At 41.2% G+C, this 15,022-nt stretch overlaps 1 protein-coding gene across 7 annotated transcripts in view; it reads right to left on the bottom strand.

Annotated features, from left to right (window-relative positions):
• Positions 1 to 2,334: 2,334 nt before the first annotated feature.
• The window catches only part of bdnf (brain-derived neurotrophic factor), a 15,602-nt gene continuing 2,914 nt past the window's right edge, over positions 2,335 to 15,022 (bottom strand). For 5 of the 7 annotated variants that reach the window (XM_031846793.1, XM_031846796.1, XM_031846790.1 and 2 more), the window contains one exon: positions 2,335 to 3,700. In XM_031846793.1, coding sequence (XP_031702653.1) covers positions 2,870 to 3,679 — 810 coding nt within the window. In that variant the 5' untranslated portion in view covers positions 3,680 to 3,700 and the 3' untranslated portion in view covers positions 2,335 to 2,869. Of the gene's footprint in view, positions 3,701 to 9,392; positions 12,343 to 13,376; positions 13,519 to 15,022 lie in introns of those variants that run through there. The other 2 variants (XM_031846792.1, XM_031846795.1) reach the window with 2 other exon arrangements.

Below are 15,022 nucleotides of genomic sequence, written 5' to 3'. Positions count from 1 at the left end.
TCTGTGTGTTAGTGCATCATTCCTTTAACGGCTGTGCTGCACCTATATATGGATGCTCATAGCTCAAGGGATTAATACATAATATGTCAAGGGAACAACCAGAATGTTCTTTGGCTATTTCCAGATACCTCGGAATATTCTCTCTGCTGCTCTCTACTGGTTGCAGCACATATTGAGACTCCAGTACATAAATCTGCAGAAAACTGCTGCTGCACTGCTCCATGTGGGCGGAAACTTTCAAGCTTGACTCACTTCTGACCACACCCCAGTGATGACTCACAAAGTGTTTGCCTTTGACGTCTGATGAAATACACCTGCTGTGACATCACTGACTGGGGTGCGGCCAGAAGCACAACACACTTGAATGTAGTGGAGCAGCAGTATTTATTGTCTTTTTTTTTTATACAAAAGGCTCATTGTTTTTGTCTCTAAGCGTCAGCCACATCTCTGGGTTAAACAAATGCTAAATCATACTGTAAGATCTATTCACATGTATGATTTATGATCACAAAATACAATATGGGCTTCATTCAGAGTGAAAGGCAACTGGCCTATTCAGAGTCACTTTGATTAGAGGATGGCAGTTTTCTATTACTGATGCTTTGTTAAACAAACACAGCTAGAGGCTCCTACTCATGATATATGGAGCAGCTCAGAATACCTTGTCTATTATACATGGCAAAAGGTTTGATTCACTGTCCTGTATGCTGAAAATGTGTTAGTGCTCAGACATGTTGTTTGAATTGTATTAAATCATTCAAATTCTAGGGTGGACTTTCTGTGAAAAGCAAGGCAGAGCAGCTGCTTGTCTTCCTGTAGGATAACTAAATACTTTTTAAATTCTTACTTGGTGAGAACTTTTACTCTGTGATTCATGACAATAGATCATTTGAGAGACACTACTGCATGCTTGTCATCTTTCTCAGAGGTAGCATAGAGACTTTCTATTTCTTCTAAGCTTCTGTATAAAAAAAAGTAACTCACAGCATCTTCATCAGCCTCCTCTGGAGAATCCGAGACAAATAGAGAAGAAAGTGGAACATCTTTTCCTTGCTTCATGAAAAAAGTTTTCTCTTTGCAGCAATTTGTTTTCCAAATCTCAAAATGCCAGATCCGGTTCTCTTCAGAGGTCACACTTACCTTCAGGTTGATGACGAAGAAGTAAAATGAGGTGGTTGGGATACCATGTAACACAAATATAAGACATAATTGAAGCCTTCAATGAAGCTTTGTATCTGCCTTTTTATATGTGAGTCTTCTCTTTCTGAAGTACGTCTTATTATGGGACGTGGTTGATGATATTAAGATGCAAGGTGAACATGTTTAATTGTTATCCTGCTATGACCTTAAACTATGGGATCCGGACTTGGAAAGCAAGGGGTTCTCACCACGTAATGCTCACCGCGAGTTATAATCTGCTGGAGATACAAAGTTGCAGTAGTCTTTAACCCAGATACCAAACCAGGCTTTTTCCTTCCGATCACTGTAAATGTACTGCTGCATCAAATCTGAGTGTTTGTTCTTTTGTAGAAGATTCAAAGATGGGATTACCATGTCATATCAGGTGTATCTTTTTGATGTACACAAATGTATGTGTCTCTGTCGAAACTCAGTCTACTTGTACTGTAGTCTAAGTTCTTGTAATTGTAAATTACATGTGCAGCAAGTAAATCATTGAATAAGTGTATAAACACCAAAGTATCAAAGGACATTCGATACATTTGTGTAAGTAATGTGCTGGTGGGGAGCAGGAAGTGGTTTAGGAGTATTTTAAAACCTTTCCCCTCCTCATTATAATACTGAATAACACGGAGAGCTGCAAAATATACATTCTTTCCACCCATAGCATTATTCAGTCATTATTGCTTTCAGTAATATAACCGAATGCATTGACTCCTCTGCTACTGAAAATATTATATTTTCTTGCAGCCTTTAAATTTATTGAGCATCCTGGTCATGCATGATTTTAATTTGGTCATTTTGGTTGGCAGCAAATTCTTTGCACGTGCATGAGTGTGTATGTGTGCCATGCCTTCTTCCCCGCCTTCCTGTCTGTATAATAAAGTTTATCCTGCTCGGAAATTCACTGTTGAAACTTTATCGACATTGATTTTGTTTTTCAGTTGCCTATATTTTTATTTCTTCAGATATTTCAGTTTAATATTGCAAACAACTTCACAACATACAAAATGAATAATATTAACCCAGAAACATGTCAATGAATATATTTTATATATATATATATATATATATATATATATATAAATTCTTTTTTTATATATATATCTTGTCCTCTGGTGGGGATAAAAAAATAAACAGCAAAGCTTTGACAACAGCACCTTGACATAGTATGTAAGTCCAACATTACCTTGAGAAGTTTAGAACAGTAAACAGATAAATTACTTGAGAGGAAAATTGTTTTCTGCTGAATATGTAAACGGAATGTTTTTTGGTCAGCGTCGTATCCTTTTTTGTAAGTGGAGAATTTCTCAATTCACAATTGAAGCAGCATGCAAGCTTTTTGAAGATGGAACTGTCCCCTCTCATTCCTTGCCTTTTTTTTCCTCCTTCATTTTCTAATTCTTGGCAACGTAAACAAATCACAATGTCTTGAGAGATGTGATATAGTAATTTAAACTGGGCGCAAATGACTGATCAGATTTTTTTTAATCGTTTACAAGGTCATGAATATGTTCAATAAATAGACTGTAGTATCACTTTTACTGTATAAACTTCATCTTTTTTTACATGCAGTCCATAAAATTTTCATTTGACGGAATAATTTACCCTGTTATGTATATATACAAATAGATATTTTCTCTTTATTCTCTTTTTTAAACTCTTCAATAAAATCTATACATTTTATACACTATCTCCCTCTTTTAATGGTCAATGTGCATACACATGAAGTGTCTATCCTTATAAACCGCCAGCCAATCTTCTTTTTGCTATCCATGGTAAGCGCTCGCACGTAGGACTGGGTTGTCCTGCATTGGGAATTATAATGCCGCTTGTCTATTCCTCTGCAGCCCTCCTTTGTGTACCCCATGGGGTTGCATCTGGTCTCATAAAAGTATTGCTTCAGCTGGCCATTGGGGACAGGGACTTTTTCCATGACGGTAACTGTCTGCCCAGACATGTCTATTGCCGTCTTTTTATCCACAGCTGTCACCCACTGGCTAATACTGTCACACACACTGAGCTCTCCGCGCCGCGAGGGATCGGAGTGTCGCCGCACCCTCATGGACATGTTAGCGGCATCCAGATAGTTTTTGTATTCCTCCAGAAGAAAGAGCAACGGTGGCTCCAAAGGCACTTGGTTGCTGATCATCACCCGCGAGTCGTACAGATCGACATCCTTGGTCTCTGTGGTGACCAAAGAAGATGGGCCCCCACCTCCCTGGCTCTTATCAGCCCCCTGTCCCAGCTGTGCCGCCTCTCCCTCCACCTCCAGCAGCTCCTCTATCACCTGCTCAAAGGTGTCTGTGAGTGAGGGCAGTTCCCCGTGCTGGCCTGGCCCACCACCACTCTGTGGAGTCCCGTGGCCTCGTGTGGCCGTCGCAGCGGCGCCCAAGTAGCCTTCCGTCCGATGGCCCCGCATGCCCGGGGCGTCTCTCAGGGGCGCAGCTCTCATGCAACTGAAGTACGAAATAACCATAGTAAGGAACAGGATGGTCATCACTCTTCTAACCTGGTGGAACTGGAGGGGGAGAAAAAGACAGAAGACAAAAGGGGAGGGGGAGAGAACAAAACTGTTAGTCAAAGAGCATTTTCAATGAAGTTAGCTTATTCTTGATCCATAATGCACCATGTAAGCCTTTCTTCTTATTTACACCATCTACCCTTTCTATGCAAGCCAACAGGAGAGCCAGTTGCTTTGGAATAATCACAAAACGTTTTTTTATTCAACTGAGTCATCAGTGTTTTCAAAATGTTTGCAAACTGTAATCACTCTGTTCCTATGTGAGGTCTGGCTTAGGTTTTTATTTGTTGGCAGCCGTGTGCAAAAGCAGTGCTGAGCATCTAAAAGATTCCTATTACAAAAGATAAGATCACACACAAATAGATGTCCCTTCATCTGAACAGGCTTGTTATTATTCATGCGCTTTAAAAAAAGAAAAAGGTGTGTTAAAACTGTGCAGTTTGTTTCTCGAACTTGTGGGGATATAACGACCAAACCAGTCATTCATCCCTCACTGCCTCAGTCATAGGGTTGTTTTGTTCGTTTTGAAAGCTCAGACCTTCCCCTATTTTCTAAAACTATATAAAGGACATGGCAGATATCCATATTGTTAAACATTATGTTACTTCGGGAAAGTTGTAAGATTTCACAATACAGTGACCATTAAATTGGCGAAAAATGGATACACATTGGGCTCCAAACAACCGAGGGTCAACCGTGAATTGGCACAAAATTAGGGCAGGCTCTGCATGTATTGACATAAGGATAGGGTTTTGTTCATTTGAAGAGCTCATGTATTATCTTTTGGCTTAGACATTACCTCACTAACAAAATCACCATTATCAACCCTCATGGACAGCACTTACTGGCTGTTTTTTTAACTGGTCTGTGCTGTAGGACAGGTCTGATACTAATCCCTTAGAGTCATGTACGGGCATCAGGAGTTTGTTGAGGGACACTGTTTGTTTTTAGTATAGGTGGATGACGAGAGCACTGCAGGATGAACTAACAGGATGTCATGCGGAAATTGAGAGACAGAAAGATGTGTGATCCTCGCTGCACTGTGAAGTACCAATCTGGAAAAACTGAAATGTCAGAAGAGAAGCAAAGCACTGCTGGGGGGGGGCAATCCACATCGAGCCAGGTGTAGCGGAAATATATATATATATATACATCGCCTGAGCATATATGCATCCCTTACCTTTCAGAAGCTCTAAGATTCACAGCATATCAATGATATGGACATCCAACAGCCCGAGATATAAAAGCAACCATAATGAAAAGAAAATCTAGATCTTGCTTTCCACTGGGGCTCATTTAAAAATAGCCTGACCGAGGCTTTGACTGCACTCTGCATGTCTCAACTTGATACAGGAAAAAAAAAACGGCGAGCAAACACACTCTGCCTCCACTCAGGACGGACATGAGGACCTTTACAGTAAGGGAGGAGCGAAAACCCCACCTTAAAAGCATTTGTTTCATTCTTAATTGGTATCAGGGGCCGTGGCTGCAATTAACCAACACCACAGTGACTGCCATAGAGATATCTCGTCTATAAATAGATGTGCTGGGAGTCTCACAGTCTCTATTCAGAATATCACATCCTTCTTCTTAATGAGCCACTCATTCCCTGAGCTCAGTGACGTGCATCTCCAGAGTGTGTGAGTGTGTGTGTGTTAAGGGGAGGGCATGGGGAGGGGCTGGCTTGGATATCTTTGCAAGGAGATGGGGGTATTTTTCCTCTCACCAATTAAAACAACAATGAGGACAAAGGAGCTAATTATCAAATTGTAATTAAATACTGATAATAAAAGCGTATTTATCAAGCTTAGTAACCCCTTTATATTGCTAAGGTTTCGGTTCTGATAACAATGAAATCTCTGTGAGGCTTCCCAGCACAGAAAATCATGTAGGTTTACGGGATCGAGGCCAGTCACGAGCTTTATGTGTAGGATGCATTTAGGCTGATATTATTATCAGCATCACGCTCAAATGGCTCCACTTCCACATGACGGAAATGAAGGCAGAGGGCTGATTACTGTTAGGCGTCAAACTTCATGCTGGAAATGGTGCAGACGATGAGTGCTGCATCTTCCGTAACAGACCACAGGGGTAATATTGCAGTAGCAGGGGGTGGAGAGATTGCCAGCGTCATTTCGCAGCATAACAACCACAGATGACGTCTCTTCCAGGTCTCCATAGGGGAGAGAATGGAGGGGAGGAGGTTGCTGGGGGTAATGCCACTCAACAGTGTGCAATTGCAGGCTGCTCCCCCGGGAATCCTCACACCGGGAACAACAAATGATTTTATTTCTATCTCTGTGATTTCCTGTTTCCATCAGGACAATCAATATGGCTTATGCTCTCAATCAACATCCTGTTAAAATGCGATAAAGCCAATGAATCATTTAATTGCTGTGGGACTGGCGGAGAATCTCTGGCTTATATCTACTAGAGGCTAAATGTGACAACTGATTGGTTCGCTCTTGTTTTATACATCCAGTGAAGGAACATTTTATGTGCACTGCTGGATTTCGCAGTTAATGAAAAAGCGGCTTGCGAGTTAACACAATGAGCATGAATAATAGAGCGAGGGCAGAACAACATATGGAGGAATGTTTGGAATAAAATGTACTTTTTTGGAGCCTCGGGCCAACTTTGTGAGGAGCGGTTTGATTATAAAAAAAAGATAACACAAGGAGCTGGCTGGGCACAGTGCCATTTCTGTTATCTTGTGTCTTTTGCCTTGTGAGTATTGTTGAAATCAGATTGTTTGTAAATGAAATCCAGATAGATCCCAACAATCCAGCTGTGTCACATAATAAACTAAGTGTCAAGGCTGTCCAAGTATGACAGTTCTTTTGTCCATAAACGTAAATCACTTAACATGAGATAACAGGAAGATAAAAGCCTGCAATAACCGCTGCAAACACGCCTTTATTCCAGACAACATACCCAGAACAATAGGAGCAGGTGAGTGTGCGGACTCTGTCTACTGTTTGGCTTTGACGTCTCTGAATAACCACCTGTTCATCTGCTTTGAGAGCGTGGCTGTATGGTGGGGATATGTAACTTATCCTCGCATTTATTCTTTGTGCCAGGTGGGGATTAAAATGATAAATGCCCCCTTTGACAGATGCTGAAAAGTTTCTCTAAAGCATGAAAGGACTGGTATTATTACACATTCAGTAATGTTCCCAAGCCTCCAAGCACATGTCAGCACACTTTATGGCTTCATCTTCATGAACAGCGTGCATAATATCGTAGGAACCGTTAGAAGGGAAAATAAACATCAAACAGAGGAGATGAAAGAGGGAAAATGTGCCCACTACATTTGAATAGAAATGTACGACCTATAGCAACATTGGTTCCTCATTCTTGCTCCCTTGTGGGCATCCGTCTTTGTTCAATTCCTCAAGAAGCGTGTCGGGTTAGAGCTATTTACCTAGCAACATGTTTTGTCACGTTGCAAAGTGCACAGCACACAATACCAAATGTACAAAAGAGACACATGCAGCACATGATATCCAAATTTCTACCTGAGGACCCCTCGTGTGCCACAATGCAGCACTTAGAAAAAAGGCAATTAGAGTTTGTCTGCAGTAATGGCTGACACATGTGGAAGCTCGCCTCCTTGAGATCTGTTTTCAATCTGACACAGTTTCAGAGCACGTTTAGTAATAGATGAGCATCACTAAGGGATTATACCTGGCCTCCTGGCCAACCCCGAGCCACTGCCACAGACAGCCCAGCATTCAAATAGCTGCTGAGTGATATGTGCTAACCAAATGAGTGCTGCTTCCCTCCCACACTGTGTGCAGCAGTGGACAATTGAGAGACTACAGCAGCAACACAGGGCAGTGTGGTAAAATCCTAATTGACCGCCTTAAACGTGCTGCTTCTGTGTTAATGTAGTACTCTTACACGTCCTATTAAAGTATAAAGAAAAAAAATGTTAAATTTAACCCACGAATCACCGACTCTGGAACCTGACTACAAACTCAACCAACAGACCAACAGCTCCGAAGGAACGGTGCTGCAGTTCACCGCGTTGCACACTAGATGGTGTGTGAGACCGTGAAATAATAAGAGCGCCTTCACCCTCCTTCCACCTCCCTCCCTTCTCTCTTTCCCTCCCTCCAGTGAAACACGATAGACAGACAGACAGATAGACATATAGATAGATAGACAGACAGATAGATAGATAGATAGACAGACAGATAGATAGATAGACATATAGATAGATAGATAGATAGATAGATAGATAGATAGATAGATAGACATATAGATAGATAGATAGATAGATAGACAGACAGATAGATAGATAGATAGACAGACAGATAGATAGATAGATAGATAGACATATAGATAGATAGATAGATAGATAGATAGATAGATAGATAGACATATAGATAGATAGATAGATAGATAGATAGATAGATAGATAGATAGACATATAGATAGATAGATAGATAGATAGATAGACAGATAGATAGATAGATAGATAGATAGATAGATAGATAGATAGATAGATAGATAGACATATAGACAGATAGATAGACAGACAGATAGATAGATAGATAGATAGATAGATAGATAGATAGATAGATAGATAGACAGATAGATAGATAGATAGACATATAGACAGATAGATAGACAGACAGATAGATAGATAGATAGACATATAGACAGATAGATAGATAGATAGATAGATAGATAATAAGATAGTGTTGGTTGTGCACAATTTAGCGTTGCCTAATTTCCGCTGCATTATTCGCTGTAAAGTTCACTTATATGGCACTTAGTCACAAGTCTGACAATAAATGTGGCCCTAGTGTGCATTTTTTGGAAAGTACATCATTACTTCATCATTAAACCCTCTCATCTACGTGTGTGCTGCTATGATCCAGATATTTTCACACGGTGTTGTCAAAGCTCAGCCAGCTTTCCACCACTCTATAAATGGGACTTTATTTTAATCATTCTGGCCAGCAATTTGAAGATTCAGTGCGAGCACACAACACCAAGAAGTAGATCCAACACTGTATGTTGGCCGACGTAGCTGGGCGTTTAGGTCTCGGGTTCCCTATAAAGTCTTAATGAGTTCATCAATGCCGCCCCCCCTCCAAAACAACCATACAAACACTGTCTAGAGTTTTTGTTGCATTCACAGAGCAGGAGGGTCCGAGATTATAATATAGTACTGTACACTATGAAGAAAAAGGTTTATTGAGTTCTTTATTAGCAGAAAGTTGCTGTTAAATGTTCAAACGTGGCTGATTTCATACGGAGGCGCGCTGCTGGATTGTTCCACTTTGTGATTTACAAGAAATACTAATAATAAACCACGTTTGCAAAGGCTGCTCCGATAATGAAACAACAGCCCCCCCCCCCCCTTGAGATTACATCTGCTGAGCTCGTGCTCTCTTCTGGAAACCTAATCAACATAATAACTCCGTTTTTTATTAATGAACGAGAGGATAAGGTTACACATATCCCCTCTCGGGCTGCGGCGCTGTCTGTTCGCAGGATAACCGGACTTGATCGAGCTACTTTAAGAACCCCCCTCCTCCTCATCCCTCCCCCCAACACACACACACTCACACACACACACACACACACACACACACACCTCTGTCTTTTTCTCAAGCAGCATCAAACAAAGCCAAAGTGCTTCAAACTATTTATCGAGAAACAAACAGACACATACCTTTTACTGCCCAGTCGTAAAACAGACCATTCAACAGGACAGCAGTGTCATCTGGGATGTTTCGGACAACTCCCTGAGTAATTTACTTAAGCGAGATTCTCCTCTCTGTGCTCTCCCGACAAGCTTCAGGATATCTCTTCAGCTTTGAAGCAAATAGATTAAATTATTGATGGTGGAAATTGCATGGATGAGGTAATGCACTCCCATGGCTGCACGGCTCCTTTGGAGATCGTCTGAAACTGAAGTTGTCGCATGCTGAAACGCCGCAGCAGCAGCACCACGGGATGAGAGACCTCTGGAGCTGAAATGAGGAGCCTCTTTGCAACTACAGTAACTTTACTACACAATGACGCTGCAACATGTGACCTGCCGCTGGCTGACTGGTCGCCGCCAAACTCCTGTTTAAACAGCCCCCAGGCGGAACTATTAATGCGCTGTCAGCGTGCATTATGTGCTTTTGTTTGTCCGCATACCGTGCAGCCTGCATCCAACCCCTAATGTCTGGCAAGATGTAAAGCCCGAGCGAAGACTCTCCTCTTCCGTATTTCGCTCACCGAGACCAAAGAGGTAGCATATTTTGTGAAGGTTTTTGCGTAACAGCGCGTCTCCACAAGGTCGTGATACTTCCATTTAGAGTTGGCCTCTTTGTGTAAAATTAGATATTCAGAGAATTAGAAATCAGCGTTTCTTTTACTGGTCTGCGGGTTGTGAGGAGGATATGCACTTTGTATCAAAATACGCTGTAGGAAAGAAGGTATTTGAGTGTAAAGTATATATTTGTGAAGGTTTGTCCTCACTATCTAATCCATTTTAGGCATCCTGATCAAACATCCTTGATATAGCCCAAGAAGATTCTCTCACTCTACTCAAATAATGTCCTCTACGTGTGTGTCGTAACCTGAGTCATTTATATAATAAATAAGGCCATGAAAAAATCAGAGAAGTCTCATAATTTCAGTGCTGTATGGTGTTAAAACATTTGGATGGCAACAGGCACTGGAGGCTAACAAAGATGTGAACTTACTGAAAACAATTCTGCTTCTTCTTGCTTTTAAAGTGAGCCATCTCCACAACAGATGGATGACTCCCCTGCAAGTGCTCTGCAGTGTATTAACCAGCTTTCACAGGTTATTATAACCAAATGTCAGCAAACACGTTTAAATATAATATATAGGCCTACACAGAGCTCACTCGGAAGATGAAACTGCTTTGCTTCTTGACGCGCTTGTTTCCCCTCGACAGGAACAAACTGGGAACAATTCATTCCCCTTTATAATGCAGAATTCAAATAAAAATGTCAGTGGAGCCACAACCTTTCAATGGGCGATGAACATTTGGAAACTCCACCTCTGATGAATACAAGAGTGAGCATAATGGGGAAATAGCAGCTCATTATCCCTGTGACTTGGCCCAGGTCCAGTGCAAAGATTTATTGTGATGTGTTTGCTATATTGCCATCATGATTCTTCCCTGCACGAGCTTATGAGCTGGAGAGCTCTTGTTTGGCATGTAGCAGTATGGGAGTGGATGCTCACACCTGCTTAATGAGTCACTCCCACCTCCAACACACCCGGGACATGCCAAGATAGATATAGCCCTCCCCGAAGGCTCACAGGAGGTGAGGGCAAACTCTGGATGACAAAGAGTTGCATCAGCAATCACTGAGCGACATGACTCCAAAGAGGATAAAAAAAAAAGCACACTGCACAAGGGGGCTGTTCCAAACAAGTAATTCATAAATAAATCACTTGGCATCTCATTAGAAGAGCAAAAACAACAACATGGTCTTTCATTTCTGCTAATACAACACAACTGAAGGTGACGTTTCAAGAGAAGTCTTTTGGCTTGCATGGGGGGACTGAATTTCTGAATGAAATCAATAATGTGTCTAAAAGCTGGAAGCAAAAAGGAGTTTAGGATGTTTTTGACTCATTCGACTGAGGATCAAACAAAAGTATGACAGCGGTGGCCTCTTATAAGGCAACCAGCGGACATTCTGAAAACTGCTTAACCACTATTTCATCAGAACTGAGGCGTGAGATTTCTTTAGGTTTAGGATTTCTCAATAGAGGACCACGAACAATGATTCAAACCACATTATGTGGCTAATTTCTACAGGTTTTAATCCACCATTCATGGCCAAATACACGTGATTTGCAGGAACAGTTGGTTATGTCTCTCCTCACATCTTCCCCACTCACAACTTTTCGCCTGTTTGTGCAGCAGAAAGAAGATACAACCACAGGAGCTGACAACACGACACACTTGTATAACCTTTCAAGGCTTCTCTTGCCAAATGCAGCACGATGCTGACAGGTCCGCACTGCCGAAAGCTTCACTTAACAAGTAGAATTATGCCTCCTTGTGCCAGAAAGGAACCGTGTAACATGGACAAAATTACATTTTGTGAAATGTCATTTCTAATCACACGCTGGAGTGATGAGTTAATGTCATACCCCCTGTGATGACAATAACCTTTATTGTAATCATCAGGCTGAAACAGAGGACTAGTCTCCTAAGCTTCATATACACTCCAACCTCCACATCCTGACGCAGCTGATACATTATTTCTGTTGTGGCACAGACTGCAAATCTCTCCATCGCCTATTAAGTCTCTGTCTGTCTCTGTCTGTCTGTCTCTTTTCTTGGCTTATGCCTTCCTCCTCCTCCTCCTCCTCCTCCTCTCCCCCACCCTCAATCCAATATCACCACAGCATCAATAACCTTTGCATGGTTTACTGCTGAATGAAAACACACAAAATTACTTGGAAATGCTGAAATATTTGTTATGATAACTCGGAAAGCAGGCATTTTTCATTTGCTACTCAAATGAGGCTGTAAGGAAACTACATGAATGTCTCCTGCTTGATTTAACATGACATATCCTGCCACTGTATGCAAAAATATACATCTTCTAACAAATAAGGGACAGCAATTTGATTGTTTTTCTTTTTTCTTTAAAAATGCATACATATATAAATATATATATACCTATATATATATATATATTTTTATATATATATATATATATATTTGAATTCTAATTGAAGTTGCTTGAATTCAGTGCTGCATGAGAGACACACTTGAATGGTTTGCCGGCATGATCGAACATTTACACACACACACACACACACACACACACACACACACACGCGCACAGCATCATGAATCCTTGTAGTCCCGCAGTGGTCCGACGTATCAGATGTCTTTACAGTCAGAATAACTACATCCACCGTGTATTTATAACTTATCGTGGGCTCCATCGCTGTAAAATTACAATCACGCCACTGTGACGATAATTAAAGGTTCGGAATTAAAGGTTCAAGCCTTCGCCTCCTGCCATAACTTGCTTAAACAAGCCTGCTAATTGGACGAAGGTGTTGGTGATGAAGATGATGATGGTGGTGATGGTGACTAAAGCATTAGCAGCAGCGACGGCGGTGGCGGCGGCGGGCGATGAAGCCTACATTTCTATTATGATTAAGATGATACATTTTTTGGTCGAACTACATCGTGACGTAAAGCCGTGAGTCAAAATTTCCGCCATTATCGCCCGAAATAATCGATATAGCCTACTTGTAATAACATCAGACACCAGCTTGGATAAATAGACAAGTTATTGCATTTCATGAATGAATGTGGCAAAGTGTGGCAAGCACAATCCGAAATCGAGTTTTATTAAAGAGACACGCCTGTTATTAATATTAAAAAAAACCTGAACGTCCTTAATTGAAACAACTGATTTCGCCAAATCCCTTTAGCTCCCAAAGTATACGAATTGATCGCAACGGATAAAAAACGACACACAAAGGCCAACATTAAGGCTACATTATGAAAAAAAGCAACAAACACAGTATGAAGAAATCTAGTACAATATTAGTGTTAATCATTATTTCTACATAATGCATTTATTGTTATTTCTTTCGTTAAATAAATTGGCCTACCGAAATAATTTCAACTGATTTTTTTTGCAATGAAACCTACCATCAGGTTTGTTATTGACGCCCACCCCAACTCTGCAGAGCTGAGAGTGCAAAGAGAGCGAGAGAGAGAGAGAGAGAGAGAAAGAGAGAGGGAGAGGGGAGATTCTCGGTTAAGATAACACACGCGGAGACGCACGCACACGGTGGCGAGCGCACGCAGGCGCACGCCCGCACACAAACACACGCAGCCCCATTTATGGACTGATCCGCTGACGTACATTGCAGAAAAGTGCTATAAAAAAACCTTCATACATACAAAGTGTGTCGTGCCACCCCACAGACCCCTCCTAACCCGCCTCCGCTCATCCCTCCTCCTCCACCCAACACGCCCACGCCCACACCATAATCCCACGTCTCAGTAGAAAAAAAAAAATATTAAAAATACTGCTACATGGCCAGAAAATAGGTATTCTGCGAAAGAAAGATCATATTTATAAATAAAAAGCACCCGAAAAAGATGCTGCAATAAAAATAATATAACTCTCTTGTGGCTTCTGAATAAAAGGCCAAATGTTTATTTAAAGCATTACAATTGTTACTGATTTTATAAAGACTAAAACGCGTATCGTTTCGTTAGATAAATTATTGATTGATCATTATTTGTGTATTAAACGTTGTTGTGGTACTGATGAGCCTGAAACGTGGCTATTATAGTTGCGACGCAGCCTTTATTAAATAAGCACTTTTATGAATGTCGGGCAGTATAATAAGTAATATGATCTATTTTGGTTTCACTGTCATATGAAATGAGGAGTAATAGGCTATAATATGCAGAGACCGATCTGCGCGCATTACGTTTGTGGGTAAAAATGACCGAAAACGTCAGCGGATAGTCCATCAATTCAAATACAATTAGGAATATACTGGATACTTTCGTTTTGAAGTATTTATTTGAAAATGCAGCCTGCAAGAGGAGTCTTGATTAAAACAGGACTGCCAGTGGGCGTTGGGGATTTTCTCTTCTCTTGCAGTTGTTTTGCCGTCATGCAATTGCTTCGTCTTGGATCAGAAATCTTAAATCGTTGACCAGAGGAAAAAAAGAAGACGAGCGAGAGAAAGAGAGAGGGGGGGAGAGAAGGCGAGAGAGGAAATAGACAATATCCACCGTTTCTGCATCGGTGCGAGACGAATTTTGAGGCTACAAGTCCTTCAGGAGAGCAGAGAAATAAAATCCCAGAGCAGTTTTGTGTGATGATCATCTAAATCTAACAGCCACGCGTGACAGATTGAACGCGTGCCTAAATTTGGAATAAAAAAGAAAGAGAAAGAAAACTCGATGCCTCCCGAACAATTGCATATCAAGCCATCTTATCTCTCTGCATCGCATTCAGCCATAACATCTGTCAGTGGATGCACTTTGACCACGCCCATCTTTATTGTAATTTCACAGAGGAAATAATAGAACAATTTGTATACTGTAAAGGAGACTCGCTCTGGCAAAACCGAATTACACGAGTCAAAGCGATTAAGAATGAATTCATTTTATTTTCCATTATTCATTCGTAGCCTGCGCTTGACAGGTCAACACAGAGCCGTGTATGGACAAAAGAGGGGGGTAGGGTAGCAGGTGAAGTGAAAAGCACCTTATGAATGAAACCGTGGAGCAGTCGTAGTAAAAACACAAGTGATTTGATGGCGATGACGGGA

The sequence above is a fragment of the Anarrhichthys ocellatus genome, unplaced genomic scaffold (genome assembly GCF_004355925.1).
Source record: "Anarrhichthys ocellatus isolate YVR2014 unplaced genomic scaffold, GSC_Weel_1.0 scaffold6, whole genome shotgun sequence".
NCBI classification, from domain to species: Eukaryota; Metazoa; Chordata; class Actinopteri; order Perciformes; family Anarhichadidae; genus Anarrhichthys; species Anarrhichthys ocellatus.
This window is presented reverse-complemented; position numbering and strand designations above follow the sequence as displayed.